This window comes from Mauremys mutica, chromosome 7 (assembly GCF_020497125.1).
Source record: "Mauremys mutica isolate MM-2020 ecotype Southern chromosome 7, ASM2049712v1, whole genome shotgun sequence".
Taxonomy (NCBI): domain Eukaryota; kingdom Metazoa; phylum Chordata; order Testudines; family Geoemydidae; genus Mauremys; species Mauremys mutica.
In genome coordinates, this window is record NC_059078.1 from 22544072 (window position 1) to 22568136 (window position 24065).

The 24065-nt window shown below is 42.0% G+C and overlaps 2 protein-coding genes across 2 annotated transcripts in view; one reads left to right on the forward strand and one right to left on the reverse strand.

Moving 5' to 3' along the window:
• Positions 1-18143, reverse strand: part of MGLL (monoglyceride lipase) — a 140588-nt gene extending 122445 nt beyond the window's left edge. The window contains exons 1-2 of the mRNA XM_045024516.1: positions 18081-18143; positions 15221-15354 (exon numbers count right to left, since the gene is read on the reverse strand). Of these exons, the coding sequence (XP_044880451.1) occupies positions 15221-15260 (40 nt within the window). The 5' untranslated portion in view covers positions 15261-15354; positions 18081-18143. The remainder of the gene's footprint in view (positions 1-15220; positions 15355-18080) is intronic.
• Positions 1-24065, forward strand: part of KBTBD12 (kelch repeat and BTB domain containing 12) — a 35507-nt gene that overhangs the window by 3861 nt on the left and 7581 nt on the right. Inside the window, exons 3-4 of the mRNA XM_045024515.1 lie at positions 2526-2676; positions 15513-15710. Coding sequence (XP_044880450.1) covers positions 2526-2676; positions 15513-15710 — 349 coding nt within the window. The remainder of the gene's footprint in view (positions 1-2525; positions 2677-15512; positions 15711-24065) is intronic.

Here is a 24065-nt window from a genome sequence, read left to right on the forward strand (position 1 = left end):
ACAAGAACATACGTAACATGGAAATAATATAATAATAATAACAACAACATGTAAAAAGCTCAAGCTGGGTGGTTTGTAATATAACAAAGATAGGTATTAAGGTAGACACCCCGCTTTTGTCTAGCTTGATAGCTCTCTAAAACTAAGAATTAAAATGCCTGAGAAGCTATTGTCCTGAATATTGAGCCAAGACTGATAAAAATACAGGCACCTGGGAACTGATACTTGCCAACTAGCACTTTCTGTGACAATTCACGAGTACGTATCTATGCATACAGTTGTTTGGGATGAGCAGTTTAGCATTAACTGATAAGGAGTTACATAAGAATCTACCTGCACAGGTCAGAATGCATTAGCCACAGTGGTGAAATAAAGATTTTAAGACCAACGACCCAGTGGTAGGTGTGTTGCTTCAATATTAGAATTCCCCTCTCAGGCACTAAGGGTGTATATCAGGGGAGGGCAAACTACGTCCCTTGGGAAACATGCGGCCCACCAGCCGATTTAATCCGGCCCTCAAGCTTCCACTGGGGAGCAGCGTCTGGGGCTTGCCCTGGTCCTGTGCTCCAGCTGGGGAGTGGGGTCGGGGGCTGTTTGGCGTGTGCATGCCACCACGCCGCACGACTCCCACAAACAGCGGCATGTCCCCACTCTGTCTCCTATGTTTAGGGGCAGCCAAGGGGCTCCATGCACTGCCCCCACCCCAAGCGCCATCCCCACAGCTCCCACTGGCAGGAACTGTGGCCAGTAGGAGCTGCAAGGGCGGTGCCTGCAGATGGGGCAGCATGCAGAAGCACCTGGCCACGCCTCTGCGTAGGAGCCGGAGCGGGTGCATGCTGCTGTTTCCGGGAGCTGCTTGAGGTAAGCGCTGCCCGGAGCTTGCACCCCTGAGCCCCTCCTGCGCCCCAACCCCCTGCCCCAGCCCTGATTCCCCTCCCGCCCTCCAAAACCCTCAGTCCCAGCCTGGAGCACCCTCCACTAGAAAAGGCAACCAATGAAGAATGTTCCTAGTTGGGAGAGGCTCCAAAGGGGAGGAGCTCTGAATGCCAAGGCTCAGTGGCCCCTGGCTCCTGTGGAAGGACTTCATCAGGTAGCAACAGAAGCCCTTGATCATAGGAATTATAGGGTGTTCTGAGGATGGGTGGTCATGGTTTGATATCTGTGGGGATCTTGACCCAGAATGAGAGACCCTTCCACAGCCAATGACAAAATGCCCTGGCTCCAGAAGATGATTCTGGGACAAGAGGGCCTTGCAGGTAAGGGACCTGGACATAAGTGGGGTTGATGGACTAAGGTTAATTCAGCCCCCACCCCCTTCAGCTAGAGATGCTGATGGGGAGGCCTGTTTGTATACTATTCCATCTTTGGGTTACATAAACTAGACCCCTGCAGGAGCCCCGTTCAATACACATGTGTCTTGTTGCCCTTATTGAAAGCCCACTGGGGAAACTGAGGCAGGGATGTAATTGTGATGCTATACTGAGAGGATGCTCCAGGAGTGAGGGTCACCATCACAGGTAGGTTTGGCAGGAGGCTGATGAGGGCAGTGAGATGGTTGCGGACTCTGGGAGCAGTGGAAGAAAAGTGTAAAGTTGAGGGTTCCGTACGCAAAGAGCAAAGCATGCACGTTCAGTGTAAATTACTTTCATTATCTAGGCTTTTATTCCTTGCCCATGGCCATGATGTCAGAGTGTCTTTATACTAAGGAAAACAACAAGCAAAAAAGAACAAATATAACAACCCCATGAGTAAGCAGAGGATGCGCGTGTGCGCTCTCTCTCATTGAAAGACTTCAGAGCCCTCCCCCACAGCAGACTGCTTACATTTAAAGGCGCCGTACTCTGAAAACATAATTATAGCGACTTACGTAACACCAAAAGGGAGAGAAAATGGGGAGGAAGACTGGAATGAACAGGGGGGAGCAGGAGTTGGTATGGGAGGAGTATAATGGGATCAAAGCTGTAGCTGGAAGGCAGGGGTTTATTATTAAAGCTATTAAATGGAAAGATTTAGCAATTGTTTAATTTTAATTATTTGTTGATTAAATAAATATATGTTAATTTAGAACAAATATTGTATATAAAGAGGTTCTTAGAGCAGCCTTTAAAATACCCCATCGAAACTCATGGTACAGCATGAGTAACCAAGTAAATAGAAATTCAGTCTTCAGGAGGAAAGGAATGTATTGAAAAAAGGTTTTGACTTATTCTTAGAGCTTCACAGGGCCTTGTAAAAGAGCTATGTTCTGTCAGAGCTGTGTCCATAAATGTTTTGTTATTACCCAAATCCTCAGCTTTTTTGCTATAGAATATAAATGCACTGTTATTCATCTGCCTTCTACAGTGTACTTCCAGCCACAAGTCATGGGTGTCGGTAAATCGTAGTGAAAATGAATCACTTCACAGCTATAATTGATGTGTTTATGTTATTTATCTGCTCAGCTGTCTGCTGTGATTAATTGCACGCAGGCGTGTCCAGAGGGCTCCAAATGTTGTATTATTATATGGCTGTCATATTTCATACAGATGGATCTCCCTGACGATGAGCTGGATCGATTAAGTAACAGAACGTTGCAGTATGACCCAGGCCAAGACAAATGGACAGAGTGCACACCAATGAAGTACTCCAAATACCGCTTCAGCACAGCTGTAGTCAACAGTGAGATTTATGTCTTGGGTAAGAGGAAACAGATTTTTAACAGATAGCACAACCACTTTTTATTTTTCCCAGCAATTTGCCTCCGTGAAATGAAAGATTGCACCTTTTGTTTTCAACAGTAGGGCAAAGTACATTGGACTAAATGGATTGAGGTTTTTTTTATTTTTTTCATAATTTCTTGCATTCTTAAATTCAGTTAGGTGAAGTTGAAATGAAACTTTATTGCTCTGGCTTAATATAATTTCTTTAACACTTTCCATCAGAGGATCTCAATATTAATGAATCGAGATTCACAACACAGCCCTTTTGGGTAGGGAAGTCTCATGCATTACTACCATTTTACAGCTGAAGACACTGAAGTACAGAAAGGTGAGGTAACTTGCCTGAGAGATCTGGCAGAAGAGAGACTAGACCCCAGCAATCCTAATCTCATGCCTTAACCTCAAGACCAGCCTTTTTTATTTTGGGGTCCAGTGCAACTTCCATTAAAGTCAGTGGGAAGATTCCCGTCCACTTTGCTACTATCAAACATCTTGGAAAATAAAGATAAACCAGAATGAAGAGAAGGTGATAGTTGAATGCAGAAAAAGAATGAAGGCGTTTCAGGCATAGGGAATGGCATAGGGGGAAAAAGCAGGAAAAATATGTAACTTGGAAGGAGAGTAGACAACAGAAAGGGGAGTGGGTGGGAATGAGAGCAGAATTATAGGCAAGGGTTTGACTGTGGAAGGCCATGAAGATGAGGGTGAGAAGCTTGAATGTGACAAGGAATATACGAGGCAGTCAGTAGAGGATTTCCAAGAGGGGAGTGATATGAGGGGAGTATCCATGGGTAACAGAGGAGGAAAATGGCTTCCACCCTGCCCTTATCTTGGTTTAGAGAGACCCTTGTCTACAGCGGAACTGAGTGTCCCCATAGCCAGGAATAACCGTCAAAAAGTGGAAAATGGTTATTGCCAAAGGTCACTGGCAGGTGAACTTCAGCATGTTGTCAGATCAAGGTATAGTTGCCTATGTAGGTTCAAAGGTGCTTTGAGACGATAAAATATAGATGAAGTCCAGTCCTCTGTGGTAGGTACAATAATGAAAGCTTGAAACAGACAATGTAGTACATAAGTAGCGGCAGCAGCAATGTCAATGAAGAAAGAGGCTCTATTCATGTATTTTAGGAACAAGTGTCCTGAGATCAAGACCAAGAATTCTGTGATGATACAAAAAAGGCAGGGAGAGAGAAATGAAGCAGTCTTGGGATGCATTTGATTAAATAAATTGGCAGTCTTCTATACAGTGAATGTGATACTATAACACAGAGAAGCTTTCTGAAGAGCTGTGGTTGGTAAAGAAAAACTACATCCAGCGTTCTCAGTCTAAAATGAAAGGTGGCAAGAAATATGTATCACAATGAATAAAAGAATGAAATATATAGTTTTGCTGAAAGTGCCATTTTAGTCTGAAAAGTGGCTGCAAGATTAGCGTTGTGGAGTGCCGTGTTTATAGTCTCTTCCTGCCCTTAACTGGAGATTTGCTTCGTTCACAAGTGAAAAGCTGTATTCTGCTATTTACAATTGTCAGTGCCACAAGCTGAGTCAGGGTTCCGAACGGCAAGTTGGGTTCTCTCTTGCTTGCCAGTCAACACCAATAACAAAGATTCTGTATGTGGAACTTTGCTAACAATTCTGTTGATGATGTGTGAGCCAGACGAGAGGCCTGCTCCTTCTCCCATCACTGTGTCAATTCTTCAGGTCTAACAGGAGCAAAAGAAGGTTAAACCATTGGGGCTGACCTTGCATATCTTTACATGCATAGTCCTTCCATTAGAAAAGCTCCACTGAAATCAAGGGGATTACTCATGTGAGTAAGGATCTGCAGGATTAGGCCCAGTCATAGGGTTGTTGGTCCTTCAAGAGGATTTGGATTTAGCCTCACCTGTGACAGATCAGCTACCCTCCTCCACCCAGCTGATCATGATCAGCTGGGGATCAGGTGGCTCAATTCACTTATCAGATCCAGATGGTGAAGAGTTGGGTGGGAGAGCTTATTTGTGGAAGAGAGCTACAGGAAGGAGATTGTCTCCTGTGATAGGGCCTGAAGGGAAGAGGTGGTAGGGAAGAAGGAGTCTCCTCGAGCACGCCTAGGAAAAAGCCAACTCCCAAGCAAATGGGCTGGAAGTAGGTTGGGATTAAGGATCCAGTCTGGGGAGAATCAGACTGGGGGAGGGAATCCAGGGATGAAGCCTGAGGATCAGCAGCTTGGTAGGAGCAGGGCCCCTAAGGAAAAAGTCTGGAGGGTCTGCACTCTACAAGAGTGGATGGTAGCCCATGAAGGGCAGAAGGCCCTTTCGTTTTATATTTTCTTTGAACTGGAGACTGCTACTTGACAGAGCCTATTGGCCTGTTTCAGGACAGGGGAACAGATAGTGTCACTACTGCAATAAGTTATAGCAGGTCACAAGAGGGTACCAGGATGCTGTGCTGCTGCAGACCTTTAGTTTTGTTACTAAAATAAGCAAATGGGATTAAAGGCACAGAGGCCAGAATCTGATCTCTTATATAACAGTGTAAATTGGAAGTAACTCCACTGAAGTGAGCAGAGTTACATGGAATTAGGGTGACTAGACAGCAAGTGTGAAAAATTGGGATGGGGGTGGGGGGTAATAGGAACCTATATAAAACAAAGCCCCAAATATCGGGTCTGTCCCTATAAAATCGGGACATCTGGTCACCCTACTTGGAATTGACATTGGCATTAACTGAGATCAAAATCTGCTCTAGGGAGCAGATCTCTTGAGAAAGACAGTGCTATGTTTCCAGTCACACTGCTGACCATATTTGCACTTCAGTTAAAATTGGCATTTTGTAGGCTGGTTCTGACAGTGACCACCTTGCCAACAAGACAGTTTCTTCTAGTGTAAAAAAAAATCATACAGAGAGAAAACAAGGCAGATTTCTGGACACATTGTGCCTTTAAATACACTGCAGAAACTCTGTTCTATCAACAGAATTACTGCAGATTTACACCAATGCAACTCAGGGCACAATTGCATTTAGAATTCCTAACAGTAACCGTCTGAGTGTCCTGTGTAAAAGATTGCAAACCATTTTCCCTCTCCAAGCCTCAAAAGATTTCTAATATTAAAACAGGTTGGTAACTGCCTGGTAGTCACTGGTATTGGTGTTTCATTCTGCTAGTGTCACAAATGGTCTCATCTCTGGCACTAGGCTCCCACATGCCAACTAGAATTAAAACCTTGCACAAAAAATACATGTCATGGTTTATTCATAGTGACAAGTCTGTGTTACCTTGTGAATTCTCAGATAGTTGGACTGCAAAAATGGATAAACTTCTCCTTATAAAGACAACGGTGATGGTGTTCTTGCTAGGCAGACAGACAACTCGTGACAGTAGAAAGAACAAGTTGAAAGCTTTCTTAATCTGGTTGGTGAAGCTCTTGGTCATGCAGATGACATCCATGAGAGAATGAGAGTGGAAACAGCTAGGGCTGATGTGGACAGATCAAAGAATAATAACTGTCATGGGGAAAGGTTTAAACCCATGGCAAGCTGCTCAAAGGCATGGACTCTCAGGACATTAAATTGTTTCACAGGGAATGTCAAGCACTGTGGGAGGCTAGAAAAAGACTGACAATGCCAATTTGTTCCAAAAGCCAGATTCTGAAGACTCTCTGAAGGAGTCCCTGTATATGATATCCCCAGAGATACCAATACTATGCATTATGGCTAGATATGCCATTCCAGAGAAGCTATGCAGACTTGTTAAATCTGCAGCCAATTTGCAGATTATGGTGCAATTTCAGTAGATCTGGCAAAGGGAGGTGTAACTTTTGGTGTTGCTAAGTTTTTGTGGCCTGGGGAGAGAGTTACTCTAATGCCGGTGAGGTACTGTTCCTCCCTCTACCCTCTGTGAGGATTCCAGATGATGGGTATGGCTTTAATTCCCACCAGGGCTCTATACAAGCTCTGCTTTTGGGAGCATCTGAAGTGGCATTGAACAAACCTACTGTACGGAGACTCTGACCATGCTTATCTCCCTCCCAGTGCTACCCTCTTCCCAGGCTGCACTTACGGTATCTGATGTAAATGTAGTTGTGGCCTTTGTGTTGAAGAATAGTGTCTCCGTGGGTTCCCTGAGAGCTGCATGCATCTCAGAAGGTCCACTGGTTTGTGGAACAAACCTCACCTCCCCCCTCCCACCATTCAATAAGGGGAAAACCCTGCTTCTTAATAGAATGATGAGAAGGAAACTCCATGAAAGAAAGCTCATGGAGATCCCTGCTGCCTGTGTGATTTAAATAAATAAATGGGAGAGAATATAGCCTCTCCTTGAATAAATGCTCAGCTCATAAGAACGGCATTGCAGAAAGGCTAGACTTAACTCATTTCAAACAAAATTTAACACCTGCATCCAAACTAAATAAGATTTTTTTTTTGGAAGCAGGGTCCGTGTCTTCCTGTATGTTTGAACAGCACTCAGTACCATGAGGCCCCAAGCAGGACTAGGGCCTCTGGGTGCTACTGCAATACAAATAAATAACTAAAGAAGTTAGTTATGACCAATATGAAGCAAAAGGCATGCATGCCATATTTGCTTTGAGTAAATTGCTGCAACATATTTTTTTATATTCAGGTCCAGATTCTGCTCTCAGTTCCATGGTGTAACTCTGGAGTAACTCTATTGACTTCAGTGGCGTTACTCCAGACTTACACCATTCTAACTGAGATCTGTAGCTGGCTTTCAGTCTTTAATGTGTTAATTTCTGAAAAGATCTGTTGGCACAGAACATAGAATACACAGACACTGCCCAAGAGTACTTCTCAATCCAAATGAGAACTGAGCATGCTGACTCTGGAGACTAACTACTCCAGATCCTTTGGTCTGCGAGAACCTGTGTCAGAATACAGAAAGTGCTTTTTTAAAATTCCAAACTAGAAATACACATTGATAACTACATAAGGCCTGGTTCTGGTCACATACCAATTTTACACCTATGTAATTCCACTTACTTAAACTGAGTTATTCCTGTGTTACACTGGTATAGGGGATATTAGAAACACTCATACTGTTTGAGGGATTGTATTGTTCATAGAACCTGTACCACTTGTCTCTTATCAGCTGTTCTACGTTAGAATTGGCTGTTGCAACAGATAATGTTCCTGGAGACTCTTATGCTATTTAAATGACATACATAATCCTTCCAAGTAAATGAACAGCCTTTCCTGAGGTTCAGAATCCTTTCTCCTATTCACCACATTCAACTGATCTTAGTTCTTTCTCTCCATATTTTCCCAGGAACATAACTATATTAGTTAGAAAGCTCAAGAAAGAGTGGTATTGTGTTCTTAATGACAGAGCCAATTGAGATACTTCTGGAAGAAAACCAGATGGGAAGGCTCTATTTAAGGTCATGCATTTTAATCTCTTGCTTTAAAAAAAAAAAAAAATCCTTTGCATCTGAGACTGTGAAAACTCATTACAACTGGTGGGTAAATTAGAAAAAAGACCTGCCAAATGCACCAGCTCATGCTAAAACACTTTCAAAAGAACTACAGTCTTTGAAATATAGGTCAGTGGTAAGCGATATTGCATCAGCATAAGGGCATTAGTTCTGCATTGTTTTTATGTTATATAATCCCTGTTTTTATAAATAAGAAAATATAGAAGGAATTAAATGAAAAATCCTGTTAGTAAGGACTTGGGAATCAAAGAATCTTTGTTTATCCTCCTTACCCTGGAATACCACCTCATTAAAACTGAGTTTTCCCCTGAGCTCTTGCTGAGAGCTTCTCTTTAAAGTTTTAAGCAGTTAAATGAGGTTCAATTAAATTCTGAATGTCTCCCTCATAAAATACTTATTTGAATATGGTACTCAGGGGTCTCTCTGGGAAGGAAGGTTTGTGTAGGAGGAACTGGAAAGAGAAATTTTAACTTTCATGCTTCAGTATTAACTGTGCCTTTGAATAAATTATGCTGCTTCTAAAGTAAACATGTCTATTCATAAATACATTCTGAATTTCCTCTGAGTAGCAGATAATGGGCCCGATTCTGCCCTTGGTTACCCCTGTTCACATCTGACTGTGGTAAATGAGCTTGCATGGCAGTTGAACCAAGAGCAGAATTTGGCCTGATTCTGGCTATCAGAAGCTCCCCCATGCCATTGAGAGGCTACCAGCGTGTTGTAGGAGAAGCTGGAACTGTAATTGTGGTTTGTGTTGGCAACCGTTTGCTTTTCTCATCCCTGCTTCCAGTCAAGCTTTTCCTTCATGTTTTGCTACAAGACGCGTTACGTCATCTGTTTTCTCTGCAATAGTAAAGAATGGCAGGTGGTTTTCAATTCCATCTCTGTAAGAGTCTGTCGGGGCTAGCATTATGGCTCCCTTATTTCTCCCTGAAACCAATTATGCAGCGCTGGTTTACAAGGAGTGAGAGAGCAATGCAAGTCCTAATACTCAGCTTGAGTGCTGTTAAAGAGTAATGAAGGGAAATGTTACATAAGGGTTTAGAGCTATTAAATCCATTGTGGATTCTAGAGATCAATTTAATAGTGAATTATTTTACAGAAAGAGAGGGAGCGAAGGAGCTTAGATTTCACTTGCTTATTGGTGAACCTGCTCTGTTTTTTCATCTTCATTTCTCTTTGATAAAAATTCAAACCAGGACTAAGAATACTTTTCACTGCCTGTGTATTGTGATCAAAGGGTGTGATAAGGTGGGGAAGTATTACAGTCTCCATCTGACTGAGCTTAGATGATCTGTAATTTCAGCTGCATACATTTTTTTGCACAACCAACTTGGGACCCCTCGGTGCCAAATACCCACCACATTAGTGGGCTTTGTGGGTGCTCAGTTCCACTGAAAATCAAGCCCTATATGTCTCAGGTTGAATATCAGTCAACTAAGGCACCCAAAATTAGTGGCCACTTTTGAAAATGTAGGCTTCAGTACCATGGCTGAGGTAACATAACCCAGGGCTCTTGATGCCGAGATTGGTACTGGACCCCCCGCACGCACTCAAAAGAGATGTATTCATGAGTATTTTAAGGCTCTAATCACCATTCCAACTGAGCACCAGCACAGCTGAGTACTACTCATTACTTCCATCCCTCCCTCACCATCTCTATGGAGATACCCACCCAAAATCCTGATTACTCAATTTAACCAGGAGTTTGTTTACCCATCTTTTCACACCACTGTTCCCCGTACTGTTTCCTAGGTTTAGTTATTGTGATGGATGTGACTCAAATCCCGTTTAGTCTCACTGTGTAAAAATAAGGGAGGTGGAGGGGAAGAGAGTTGTCCTAAAGTGAAACAATATTCTTTGCCTTCAGCCAATCAACAACAACGTGTGGGTATATGTAAGGCACAGCACTGTATCTCATTGAAATTCTGAGGCTGTACTGATCACATCACCTATCCTGCGTCGACTTCTTTCATCAAAAGGCTTGTCTTGTAATCCTGATTTCTTAATAAAGACTATGTATTGTATTTATATATTTATTTTGCTAATGGAGCCTCAGGTTAAATTTAAAGTCCATTAGAACTGCTGCTTGCAGAGTGCCCTTGAAAGTGTGTTTGATTGCAGAGCCATCCAAGCATGATAGAGAAAACTCTGAAGCATTAATGGCTTTGGGAACACAAAGGTGGCTTTGCCGACTTATTTTAGTCCCAAAGTGGCATCTGAACTGTCTCCTGGGGAAAGAAAATAACATAAAGGGTCTATATGTTGAAACGGTGTTTTTGCAAGGTAAGGTCCGTGCTCTGGAATTAAATCCTCTTTTGTGACAGATGTGAAAATGACAGGCAGAGAAATGTTCAAAACTCCCAGGGTGAAATCCACCTCTCCCTGTACAAAGGTCAAGTAATCGGGCTTTGTGCAGAGAACTAAGCTGGGTGGTGGTGGAAAGAGATTGAATTCACCCACTTTGTTAATGGCAAAAGTCCACAGGGAGGTGGGGCGGGGCAAGGGGAAAACAATGCAGACCTTCTAGCTGCTGTTCCAGAATATAGGCTGAAACAGCAGTTGATGCTCCTTCACACACCATGTACATGAGTTTTGGGTCAGTGGAGCCATTTATTTTTCATGGCACCTCTTCATAGCTTTAGGTAGTTTAAGATAGGCACAATTAAAAGGGTAAAAGTCCAGAATAGAGAGGCATGCCCCCATCATATCAATGTCCTGCCAGAATATTTGGCAGGACAGCTGCCTCCCCCAAATCAGCTACCACATCCAATCTCTTCTGTTTTTTTCTGGATGCTTCACAATGCTTTTCACACTATCTCCATCTTGTGTGGATTGAGCTTCAGCCAGCTCACCCTCCCTCATCCACTCCCTAGTCTGAGCCAAACACTGAGTCAGTTACTTAACTGCTCCAGCCAGGTCAAATGAGGTAGAAATGAATGTCTCCAGCAGCCTGAAGGTACCACAGCAGTCTACATGTCCTGACTAACCCTCCTGATGACTTCGTAAACTCATTGTACAGGACGGGCAATAAGGTAGAACTCTCTGGAATGGAGTGTGAGCAGTTGCAATATACAGTAGATTCTGACAAAGGAAAGTTTCTTCATTTCCAACCATCTCCAACCATGCCTCCACTCAAGGGCCGATTTGAGTTTCCTTCACTGTGAGGAATTTCTGTGTTGTGGATACAAGTTGAAAGGACAGGCCTGAACTGTCAGCCTCTGCGGAACAAAATCTGCGTCTTCTTTCTTGGAGTATAGACAAGTCATGCCTACTGAGATTCTGGAAGCAGTGCAAGAGCTTTGAGCTGCTACCTGCAAGTGTGTGGCGAAGCAACTCTAGCAGTATCTGGAGTTTGCAAATTCCTTTGCATTATCTGCTAGCTTATTTCAGTGTTAGCATTATCTTAAAAGAGAAGCATAAAGCCATTCTCCTCTGGGTCTGATTCCTCATTGCTTAGAATACCCTTTTAGAAGCTTGACAATTATATTTTATTCCCATCTGATTTTTTGTTTCTTATTTTCTATTTGCCAAGCATTGATTTTTGGCCATGTCTTGAATGAAGCTGAAATTGGATTTCTCTGTAATGGCTTGGTAAGGTCCACATCAAAATTTAGCTATTTCATATCTAGAGGACTTTTCTCATCTGAGTATAACTACTTTTAGACAGGTCAGATTTAAGTTAAACTAGTTGATGGCAGTTTATTTAATTTTTTAATATGCTCGTCTTTAGTTTAGGCTTTAAAAGTGACTTGTGATAGGCCATTAAAGTTTATTTCTTTGAAACATTTTCCTTGTATAATTATTAAAGTCTTCTCTCCCAGGGTTGCCAGCATGAGTTCTTATATTAGTTGGTGAAGTTTTGGATTTTCTGCTAAAGCAGATTACTTGCATGTTACACACATGGTGCTGATTGAATTCTGTTCTGGTTCAATGCAAATTGTCCTTTTCATGCCTTCCAAAATTGCAGTGCCCATGAGTCTTGCATTTTTTATTATAGCTACAAAATTCACAAGATGATTAAAAGAACGGTGGTAATATTCCTTAGAAAGTTCAAGAGGCAGTGCCAGTGAGGCACCTGGGACAATACCATGCTCACAAAATCTAGGAAACTAATTAGAGTCAGATAAACTTACTGCCATCTCAGTCCACTGCTATTCATAGCTTTAATTTCAACAACAAAGATCTTCTGTCCTTCAGATGAAGGATCCACCTAGCAGCAAATACTTCTGCACCCTACATTGTAGTTCACATTCCACCAGCAGATACCATAGAAGTAGTGCTTTTGGGAGGCCACTTGATTAAACAGCCTGGCTGTCATATTAAAGGACCAAGAGGTACTTTAAAGGTACCCTTGAGAAACAAAAACATGGTCAGCTAAGGAGGATACAGTGTCCCACCTTTATAGGTTAAGACCAGCATCTTAAACCCTACTAGGAACCATTAAAGAGTCAGTGCCGAGTACTGTGCACCAGTGTAGTATGCTCTTGGTATGAAGCACCATTTAATAAGAGTGCAGAATTCAGCTGTCCAAACTTCCATTGCCAAATAGTCTTAAGGCATAGCTCCATTGAAATGATGCATGTTCGTTTTCATCATCTTAGTCAGATGCCACCAGAAGAAGGTTGATTCTCTTTTTTGGTGGTTCGGGTTCTGTAGTTTCCACATCTGAGTGTTGCTCTTTTAAGACTTCTGAAGGCATGCTCCACACATCATCCTTCTCAGATTTTGGAAGGCACTTCAGATTCTTAAACCTTGGGTCGAGTGCTGTAGCTCTTTTTAGAAATCTCATATTGGTACCTTCTTTGCATTTTGTCAAATCAGCACTGACAGTGTTTGTAAATCAAACAACATGTGCTGGGTCATCGTCCAAGATTGCTATAACATGAAATATATGGCAGAATGCAGGTAAAACGGAGAAGGGCACATACAATTTTCCCCCAAGGAGTTCAGTCACACATTTAATTAACACACTATTTTTTTAATGAACATCATCAGAATGGAAGGATGTCCTCTGGAATGGTGGCTGAAGCATATGAATGTAGAAGTAGGACTGAGTGGACTTGTAGGCTCTGAAGTTTTACATTGTTTTGTTTTTGAGTGCAGTTATGTAACCAAAAAAATCTACATTTGTAAGTTGCACCTTTCACAATAAAGAGATTGCACTACAGTACTTGTATGAGGTGAATTAAAAATACTATTTCTTTTATCATTTTTACATCTGAGTGTAAATATTTGTAATAAAAAATCATAATACAAAGTGAGCACTGTACACTCTGGATTCTGTGTTTGTAATAGAAATCAATATATTTGAAAATGTAGAAAAACATCCAAACATATTTAATAAATTTAAATTGGTATTCTATTGTTTAACAGTGTGATTAATTGCAATTAATTTTTAAAATCACAGTTAATTTTTTGGAGTTAATGACATGAGTTAACTACGATTAATTGACAGCCCTAGTTAAAAACAATCCCAGTGAAGAGGCAGATAAAAAACTCTCTATTTAAGACATTAAGGACTGTAGGCTCCTTTCACTGACTGGCCATTTTAGGGGCAAAGTTTCAATGGCCCCTCCCCAAAACTGCACTAGCAATATTTGCAGTCATACCCTTTTAAATGTAAGTGAGTAATTAAGTGCATAAGCATTCATTTTGGTCTCATACACTTTTGGGGTCCTGAATGGGCATGTGTATTTGGAGGCCCTTTGGAAATCAGATCTTTAATGTGGAAATTGCATGAATATTGCTGTCATTTTATATTTAAAAGTGAGCACACAGGCACACAAAAGAGCTGCTTTAGCATGGAGATGCCATCAGTGCTCATTATAGGGTATTGTATCCAGTGGCACAGATGCAGAACCTGCTGGGGTACATCAGCATATTAATCCTTGAGATCTAAAGGCTGTGAATTCAAAACCCAGATCTGCTCACTGGAAAATATTTAGAAAGGCAGTGCCTGCCATACAATTTCAGTGTGCAAACACCGCACACTGAAGATGGAGTGAGGGTGGGGAGATATTGGTGCTGGATGTTGCAATATGTTCCAAGAAATGAAAACCAGGAGCAGTTTTTTAATGGCCCAGCCATTCTAAAAACAGAATCCAGACATCCTAATTAAGTCTCAACTGGTAGGGCTTGTTTTAACTCACAAGAAAAATAAGAATTAAAATTCTACTGCTGCTACTGCCCTCACAATGCATTATGTGTTTCCATTTGGAATGTGGTCTGGGAACAGAATTTGAAAGGAATATAAAACCCTACATATTTACCCATTTGTACTATTATGGGACTAGTCTTTCTTGAGTCTCTACACAGACTGAGACTAAAGAAAACTGGGTTCTAATCTTGAATCTGACACTGACTGGTTATATGACCTTGGACAAATCACTTAATTGATGTGTTTGTTTCCTCACCTATAAAATTGATTTTGTAACACCTGCCTCTCAGAGGTGTTCTGAAGCTTAATCAGTTAGCATATATAAATTATTTACCGCAATTTGAGATCCTCTGGTAGAAGGTGCAAATAACAAAATTTATATGAAAGATCTCTATTGTTAAGTATCTACCTGAAAACTTGCATTGATTTATCTGATACTATGCATTTCACTGAAACACAGTGGTATCCCATAAGGATAATTTTGGGCAAGTTTTGTTTTGACTTACAACTGAATGATCACTATATCCAGAGCCATAAAGCAGTGAATTTTCAAAATCAGATGCATACAGACATTCAAAATCACCATCTCATATGTATATATCAAGTTTTACCAGGCATCTTAATACCCGGGCAGTAGGTCAGACAGATATTAACTGTCTTTAACTGACGTTCCTTGCAAACTGGACAATTCTTTTATCTGCAGCCTGTTTGCCCTTACAAAGGAATGAAATTCTTTTCTACCTTTTGAAAAATCCAAATGCCTCTTGATTAGTGAGAGTGAAGGGCAAACCCACTGACACCAAATTACTTTTGGAAAGTAATTTTTGATCCTTATAACTGAATAATCATATGATCTGGCCACTACAAACAAACAACAAGTAACTACAGTCAAATTCTGTGTAATTAAAAAAAAAAAGTAGGTTGAGTACCTTGGCATTTTGCAAAAGTGCCTCTTGTCCTGCCTGCCATATCTAGATGAGAATGGAGCTCCTTTGGAGCAGCAGTGAGCTCTGTAGTAAAGGTGCGGTGGCTTTTAATTTGAAAGCCTCTTATTACCAAGCTTCTGGAGATGAAGAGAGAAAATCTATTTAAAAAACCAAGAGCATGTAAATAAAAAATAACCCCATAAGAACTAGAAAGCAGCCAGTTTCAGTGGCACTCTGGTACTGCAATATTTCTGACTTGGTGTCCTGTGTATCTGATACATGTCTTTCTCGACAGGAGGAATTGGCTGCTTGGGTCGAGACAGGGGACAGGCACGGCAATGTCTTGATGCAGTGGAGATTTATAACCCTGATGGAGATTTCTGGAGAGATGGGCCTCCGATGCCTTCTCCTTTACTCAGCTTAAGAACCAATTCCACTAATGCAGGCTCGGTGGAAGGGAAGCTATATCTCTGCGGAGGATTTCATGGAGCAGGTACTGAATACATCTGAAAGGAGTTTGATGTTTCTTCCATAATTTAAGCTTACCATTCCATCACACATACAGTCCCTGAGAGGATGACTGAGTAGCCTAATCATCAGGTTTAAAATAGCGAAGCTTCCCAGCCCCACAGAGTTTCATCCTAGCAGAGTTGATTCAGCCATTTGTATTTCTGATTCTTAATGTCAATATAAATTGAGTTCCATGCTGTTTACTTGCTGTCAGACTTTTGGCTGAAACACATAAGGGCCAGATTCTGATCTCTGCGACACCTGTGAAAATCAAACTTCACTGACTTCAGTAGAGTGACTCCAGATTTACACCAGTGTACCTGAGATCAGAGTCTGCCCCTAAGTGTCTATGTTAGGCACACTAAACAGTTTTGGATATTTTTCTAAGAGTGAGGCTTTGTCCTGAGTCAAAATTTCTGTTCAGCATAGCTACCTGGGCTTCATTACCACAGTATTTGAGCACTTCATTCCCCCAACCCCCTTCCATCCTATGGCTGGAGAGATATTAATGGGCTACTTGAATGGTACCTTGAAATGCGTTAACTACTTATGCTAAACAATCTGTTCCACCTTGTATTTAGCTGACATACTCTAAGGGCTTGTCTACATGTAAAGCAGTTCAGCAGTGCACTTGTGCCGCTGTAGTGCTTTGGTGAAGATGCTACTACACTGATTGGGAGAGCTTCTCCTGTGGTGTAGTTAATCCACTTCCATGAGAGGCAGTAGTTATGTCAATGGGAGAAGCTTGTATGTTTCCCAGACCTGAAGAAGAGCTTTGTGCAGCTCAAAAGCTTGTTTTCTAATAAGGCCTTTGCACAGCACCCCTGTGAGGTAGGAAAGTGCTGCTATTCTCCTTTTACAAGCAGAGAAATGGGACTTGTCCAATATCATAGAATCGGAAGGGACCTTGAGAGGTCATCTAGTCCAGTCCCCTGCACTCGTGGCAGGACTCAGTATTATCTAGACCATCCCTGACAGGTGTTTGTCCAACCTGCTCTTAAAAATCCCCAATGATGGAGATTCCACACCCTCCCTAGGCAATTTATTCCAGTGCTTAACCACTCTGGCAGTTAGGAAGTTTTTCCTAATGTCCAACCTAAACCGCCCTTGCTGCAATTTAAGGCCATTGCTTCTTGTCCTGTCCTCAGAGGTTAAGAACAACAATTTTTCTCCCTCCTCCTTTTAACAACATTTTATGTACTTGAAAACTGTTATCATGTCCTCTCTGTCTTCTCTTCTCCAGACTAAACAAACCAAATTTTTTCTATCTTCCCGCATAGGTCATATTTTCTAGACCTTTAATCATTTTTGTTGCTCTTCTCTGGACTTTCTCCAATTTGTCCACATCTTTCCTGAAATGTGGAACCCAGAACTGGACACAATACTCCAGTTGAGGCCTAATCAAAGCGGAGTAGAGCGGAAGAATTACTTCTAGTGTCTTGCTCAGAACACTCCTGCTAATACATCCCAGAATGATGTTTGCTTTTTTTGCAACAGCGTTACGCTGTTGACTCATATTTAGCTTGTGGTCCACTATGACCCCCAAAGCCCTTTCTGCAGTACTCCTTCCTAGGCAGTCATTTCCCATTTTGTATGTGTGCAACTGATTGTTCCTTCCTAAATGGAGTACTTTGCATTTGTCCTTACTGAATTTCATCCTATTTACTTTAGACCATTTCTCCAGCTTGTCCAGATCATTTTGAATTTTAATCCTATCCTCCAAGGTATTTGCAACACCTCCCAGCTTGGTATCGTCCGCAAACTTTATAAGAGCAGCAAAGAATCCTGTGGCACCTTATAAGTATACTCTCTACTTTCCCACTCACAATATCACATATTGAGTCTGGGACAGAGCAGGAAACTGAACTCAGGTCTGGTGTATTCCAAGCCAGGATTGTAACTTTTTGGACCATCCTTTTCTGCTAGGTTTACGTCCTTGCACTCCAAATACAGTGTGCTGGCATCTGCCCTCCATATCATAGGTTACTGCACTGTATGTTGAATCTTTGTAAAATGCTTCGGGATGAAAATCACTTATATAAAACTACACTTTTATTATCGATATGCATGCACAACTCCCAGTACGCATACATAAAATCTCCTGAGACAGCACCAGCTGCCCCATTTCTTTTTTTAGGAGAAAGTAGATGGCAGATATTGTCTCCCTCACTGAGTGTCATCTCAGGCTAACTGTCTTCATATGGTATCGCTATGACACATGTATCCTTCACATGGCAATGGCTCCTGTTGCATTGAGTTTCATGTACATTTTACTTGTGCAGTAAACTCTCATGTAAAGCTGCCTGTCTAGTTGAATGATAATGCTGTTTTGTCACATGGGGTTCTAACTCACCTTCTTTCCCATTACCACTGGTGAGGGGGATAGAGAAGTTGTGTATGAATATTATCTAACAGGGATATTCTTGAGTCATCTTTGAGCCAAGAATTTTGTGACCTCAAAGCACTAGTGGTTATGACACATCATTGTGTTTCCATGGCAAACATTGTGCCATCATATTTTACTAGTTTCTCACAGCAACATTCAGATTCAAAAACAAAAAGCCTAAACCAACTAAGTGCAAATTTCAAAAGACTGATCAGATGCATGGGTAAATGAAGCAATTACATTCAGCATGACTAACCGTTTAGTATGAAACTTTCTGAATAAGGGCACTATGGTAGCTTCAGAGCCATGAAAAACACCCAGTCTGAACACCATCACACTTGGACTCTGAGTCCTATGTAGAGGGTTCTGGTACTGGGATTGGAAGAAGGAGAGAGGGAGGAGTCAGTGTTTGTGTCTGAAAGTCCCCAGGTGGATTTCAGGATGGTGAAGATCTTAGAATCATAGGGTTAGAAGGGACCACAAGGGTCATCTAGTCTAACCCCCTGCCCAGATGCAGGATTCGTTGTGGGCAGTGGCTAAAGCATCCAAGGCAGATGACTATCCAGCCTCCTTTTGAAAACCACCAGTGAAGGAGCTTCCACTCCCTCCCTAGGCCGTCTGTTCCTTTGCCCTACGGTTCTGACAGTTAGGAAGTTTTTCCTGAGATTTAATCTAAAGTGAAGTTTTGTGGGTGTATTAGGTGGGAAGTCAGACTAGATGATCATAATGATCCCTTCAGGGTATGGATCTATGGACCATCAGAAGTTAGGTTTGAGTGAACACTTTTTATTTGGCCCCCTTGCAGTCTTTCTGTTATGTGTTTGTACAATGCCAGCATAATGGGTCCCTGATTGGGCACTGGTGCAAAATAAATAATTACATAACATTCTTTTAATGTAGATGGGCTCTTTATTAGATTGCAAATCCAGCACTTGGAAGTTAGTAAATGTCAGTTTTACAGTTGCCTGTGCAACCTTTGTTCTGCCTCTAATACACTAATGAGGCAGGGTCCCTGCAGAAAAAATAGTATGCAATCATGTCACTAAAAACAGCATCATAATGCATGTGCACAAGGGGGCCAAAATACAGCTGCACAGACAACCGTAAATCTGGCATTTGGTTTTCTTACTTTCAGACACTTGACTTTGCAAATTAAATGATGTTCCTTTACAGTTTTTGTTTTGTTTTGTTTTGGTGCAATTTCCTAGTTTTTATTAAAGGAGAAAGGTAAAACCAGACTTTATTATGCACAACTCTAGCAACCACCAATCACACATCATCAAGAGGGTTTGAACTCTAAGTCATCAGCATGATAGCAAAGAAATTGACCACTCATACTACAGGACTAACTGCACTAACTGGCAGCAAAAGGCTATTATTCCAGAGGCAAAAATGGGCAGATGGGGCCATGTGCTGCGTCCAGAGGAGTGGTTGAGGTAAGCCTGGTTCTCTCTCTTCCCTCCTATGTCCCCTGGAAATTGAGGGAGCTCCTGCCCCATGTGGTGCCACTGAGGCAGGAGGAGGAATGAGCCACTGGTGCTATGTGTTGGGCCAGGCTGGAGTGAGGACTGGGGTTGATGGAGGAAGCCTGGCTGGGCTGTCCTCACCCCCACATAGCTGCTCCAGCAGCTCCCAAGCATTTCCAAAATAGTGTGTGCTGCTGCTGCAGCTGCTTTGGAGCAGCCTGGGCTCAGCACTCTAGAATATTCCTGTTTGGCTGCTATTTTGGCATGCTGGCAACGTTTTCCTCAGGCACACAACTGAGAGAAGGGGTCGGGTAATTTTCAGACATTTATCACTCAGCCAAACCTGAATGGAATTTCACAGGACAAGCTCACGGCACATCTGTAACCTCAGCCGAATTTCAAAGGGCTGCTAACTGCTGTGAGCTGTAGGAGTGTCAGAGCTTCTCAAAAAAGGCCAAAAGCAATTTTTATAATGGAAGTTGTTAGGCAACCTAAATATCAAGGTTGCTACCAGCTCTCCCTATAATAACAAATCAGTCCAACCCACACAGCCCTGATTCATCTTTCCTTGTACTTAAACCTAATCTGGATCTAGTGCAGGGCTCAGATTGCACCTCCTTAGTGAACTGGTATGGTTTGTTTTTGTTTTATGTTTTTGGCTAGCTGCCATTTTGATTTTGCTCCTGTGCCCTTCACACTGCCTAGCTGCCACTCAGTAGCCATCTTACGTTGTTATTGGCACCCCTGGAGAATCAAAGGCCAGAGGCACCACATGCAAACACACACCTGGGCTTAAAAGCACCAGCTGTCAACTACCTGAAGGCCCCAGACTTGATTGAGGAGAAAGTCAATACTGCACCCTGGCTACTGTTCCCACCACCAAGTCCCTGGACTGCCATTGCCTTAAACTGTCATGGTTGGGGGCTCCACTCATTGCCACCCCTCAAGTCTCTCAGCCTGCCTGAGAGAGTACAGCTGGAGTAGCAGTAACAGCAGCCCCAGCAGCACAGGAGAAGCAACTGTAGCGGCAACAATCCAGAGCCCCACGAAGGGGGAGTCAGTGGGCCTGTTGAGCCCGGCTGAGAGTGAGCTGAGCCCAGAAGAGCCATGCCAAACAATGCAGAGCATGCACGGGTGAGCTGAGCCTGAGATGTCTCCAAGACTCACCAAGGGTAAGCTGAGCCCTGGTAGGCCTCTGAACCCCAGGAATGGCACAATGGCATTTTGTTTGGATGTTTCCTGTAGGGCAGGGTTTGATTTGTGGGCAGAGCTTTGGAAAGTACCACTTTTTTTTTAGTTTGATCCTTGATCCAGATCTGGGCACTGACTCATCTGTGTTGTCATGTTGAGAGCCGCCGTCTTCCCATAATATTATTTCTGACTATGGCCATTCTAGGTATGTGAAAAACCATTTCTGTTCTGCTGAAATTCCAGTTTCACACCTGCTTTAACTTCACTTGGGAAGCTTAATTCTGTAGCCATTAAAACAGAGGTGTACACATTAACTGGCTTGGTTCTCCTAAGAAATGAACTAATATTAAGGAATTATTAATCTATTTGTCTCTGACACTCTGCTCCCCCAGGCATCCCAATGTCACAAATGCTATCTGTCATCTGTCAGCAGCCCCGCAGCAAGATGCGCAGAAATGTGGTGTTTTAATTAATTAAAATCTTGTTTACAACTATAGTCTATAGTTCTGCAGACAATGATAAGTGCTGCTCTTAAAGTGAACATTCAGAACAATGCAATCGGCAATAGCCATCGAGTGTTCTACTAGGTGTTTTGCTGAGCCACTACCATAGCTACGGATTTTAAACCAGCTTTTGTAGATTGCCTGCATAATGGTCTTATTTATACATTTTATATTTCCTTTGCCTTTTTACATAAAATGAAACCCTAACACCTGCACAGGTTGACAGCTATTAGTGTTACGAGCTGGGTGTATGGCATAAGCAGTCACATTAGCATGCTTCACTGAAGATGTGGCAAGCTCATGTTAAGTTATTCAGCATTACATATTTATAAAATGCCTGCCAATTGGGTTTCCTATTTCTTTCACTGATTCTGAAGATAAAAACATTCTTGGGTTAAAATCGTGCCGGGGTGTGTGTGTGTGTGCACGCGCGCACCGTGTGTTGGAAGTGGGTTATTTGCTTTTATTCTAGGTTTGCCAAGGTGCAAATTTGTTGACCTTCACATCATGTTGTCAAGCTTATGTGTTTTCCTAGGCTTTGGGGGGAGGGAGGGCATTGAATTGATCTGAGGAATTGATAGAAACTGTACTTTTGCTAGAAACTGTACTTTTGCTAGGGGGGTTTGTTTATAGATATTGACCCAATTGTATAAAATATTTGTAGGAATAAATTCTTGGCATAAATGCAGATATAATTTAAAAAAAATTAAATACTATTGTTTGCTAAAAGCACATGCCTAGGCTGTCACTCAAAACTACCACCCGCATATGTTCTTGGCTGTTTTGCAAAACAAAAGGAAAACTACCTGAATTCAGCTATTAAAGGCCCTATCTCAAATACAGGGTCTGCTGCTATTGGCCCATCACATATAAAATCCCTCTGATCCTCATCAATTAACTCCACTTGATACTGAGCTAGATGTATTTGAAGTGGCAGTTAACCCCTTCTCTACCTCAAATACAGTTCATAGCAGTAATATAGGTTTATACCAATGTTGCTACAATGAATTAAATACGTAGCTAGTGTGTTTGTGCACCAAGGCCTTCTCCTGGATGAAATCCGAGATGCTTAACTGTGTGTCATAGGACCCATCCTGTTAATAAAAACTGGAGATTCTCCTTTAGCTTCAGTGGTAGGGGAGTCTCTGATTTTGGAGCAGGAAGGCCTGAGTTACATCCTTGAAGTTGTTATGAAGTTCCAAGTAGCCACAGTATGCAGCATAGTGACACTCGTGAAGTCCTAGCTAACCGTGGAATTATTACTTTTATATACAGATATTTAAATAGCTAACCCAAATGCATTTAACTGCCTTCTCATCATTTACATGAATTGCACTCTTGAAAACAAATCTATAAATTGGAATAGTGTTTAGTTTATAGCAGGGCAGTGCCATGTTGTAATTGCCATATTCCAGCCGAGCTAATGAGTTTGGATCTCAGCACCATCCTTTCCTGAGAGTGGACTAGCTTAACGGTTATTTATTTTGACTAATCTACCATAAAGTCTGCTCCCTTCAGCCTCATCCATTATATGATTTAGTTGGAGAATAATTGTTGTGCTTGTTTTGGATTATAGTGGTTACAGTACATTACTTGAAGCAAATTAAATTTAGACATATTAAGGAGCCTGGCACAGTAAATCCTGTACTTGTGAAGTTTGGGGGATGTGGGATTGGAACAAAACTGTTTCTCAGGCACCCTGCTATGTTCCCAGTTAAATAAAGCAGGAGGGCAAGTTCTTGGCTGATTGCTGCCTGTTTGCAACCCTGCTTGTTTTCCTGATCAGTTAGAATTTACTAGATAACACTGAATATTTCAAGTTCTCCTGTCCACAATGGTTAGTTTTTTTAATACATTTTCCTATTAATAAATGGGATGCAGAATCCCTGTTTTGTTTTGCACAGAACTAGCTCATCATAGGCTGTCAAGCTGCAGGCACTCAACCATCTATCAAGCCTGCATATGGAATCCACACGAAGAAGCTGCCAAATGACCTTTCACCTAATTTTCACACTAACCAGAGTAATATGTAATTCAGCTCTTGGGAAACATAAGAGCAAAAGAGAGAGAGAAAGAGAGAGAGCTCTAGCAAGCTCCGTTCCTAGAGATGGCTGCCCACTTATCCAGCATTCATCAGCCTAAAACACGCTACGGTAACCAAGGCTGGTATAGGTCACAGAAGCAATGACGACCTGCACCTGCTTCCTACAGCTTCTGCATTTGACCCCGTGTCTGATGGGAAGATGTTAGTAATCCAGTCACAGTTCAGATCAAGGTTCCATTTATATCTAGTTTAGAAAGGGTTAATAAATGATTAATAGATGTTTTATTAAATGTTCAACAATTGTTACAGAGTCCAATAGGTTGCTTATAAATATGGCTTATAGCCATGTATAACATCTGCTAATGTACTTGTAACTGTCTATAACATATTGTTACCCCCTGGGGCCAAAACGTGGGGTCTGGTAGGTTGTTCCAGCTGGCAGCAGAAGCTGGTGATAGTCAGGATTTATTTGATGTAGCTTTGTTCATGTGTAAAGAATGTACAAAGTCCTGCGTCTCTGAATGCAGAAGGAACCAAGAACAAAAGGAGCACTGTCTTAGCTTACAGCCCAAGCCTAGGGTTGCCCGTTTGGCTGGCCGAAGTCCTGGAAGTTTCATCACATGACATAATCTTTAATTGCATATTAATCTTTAATTCCTGGAGACTCCAGGACAATCCTGAAGGGTTGGCAACCCGACTCAAGCCGCTTTAGACCCAAAAGCTGTCTCTGTAGCTTTATCCAGGGTCA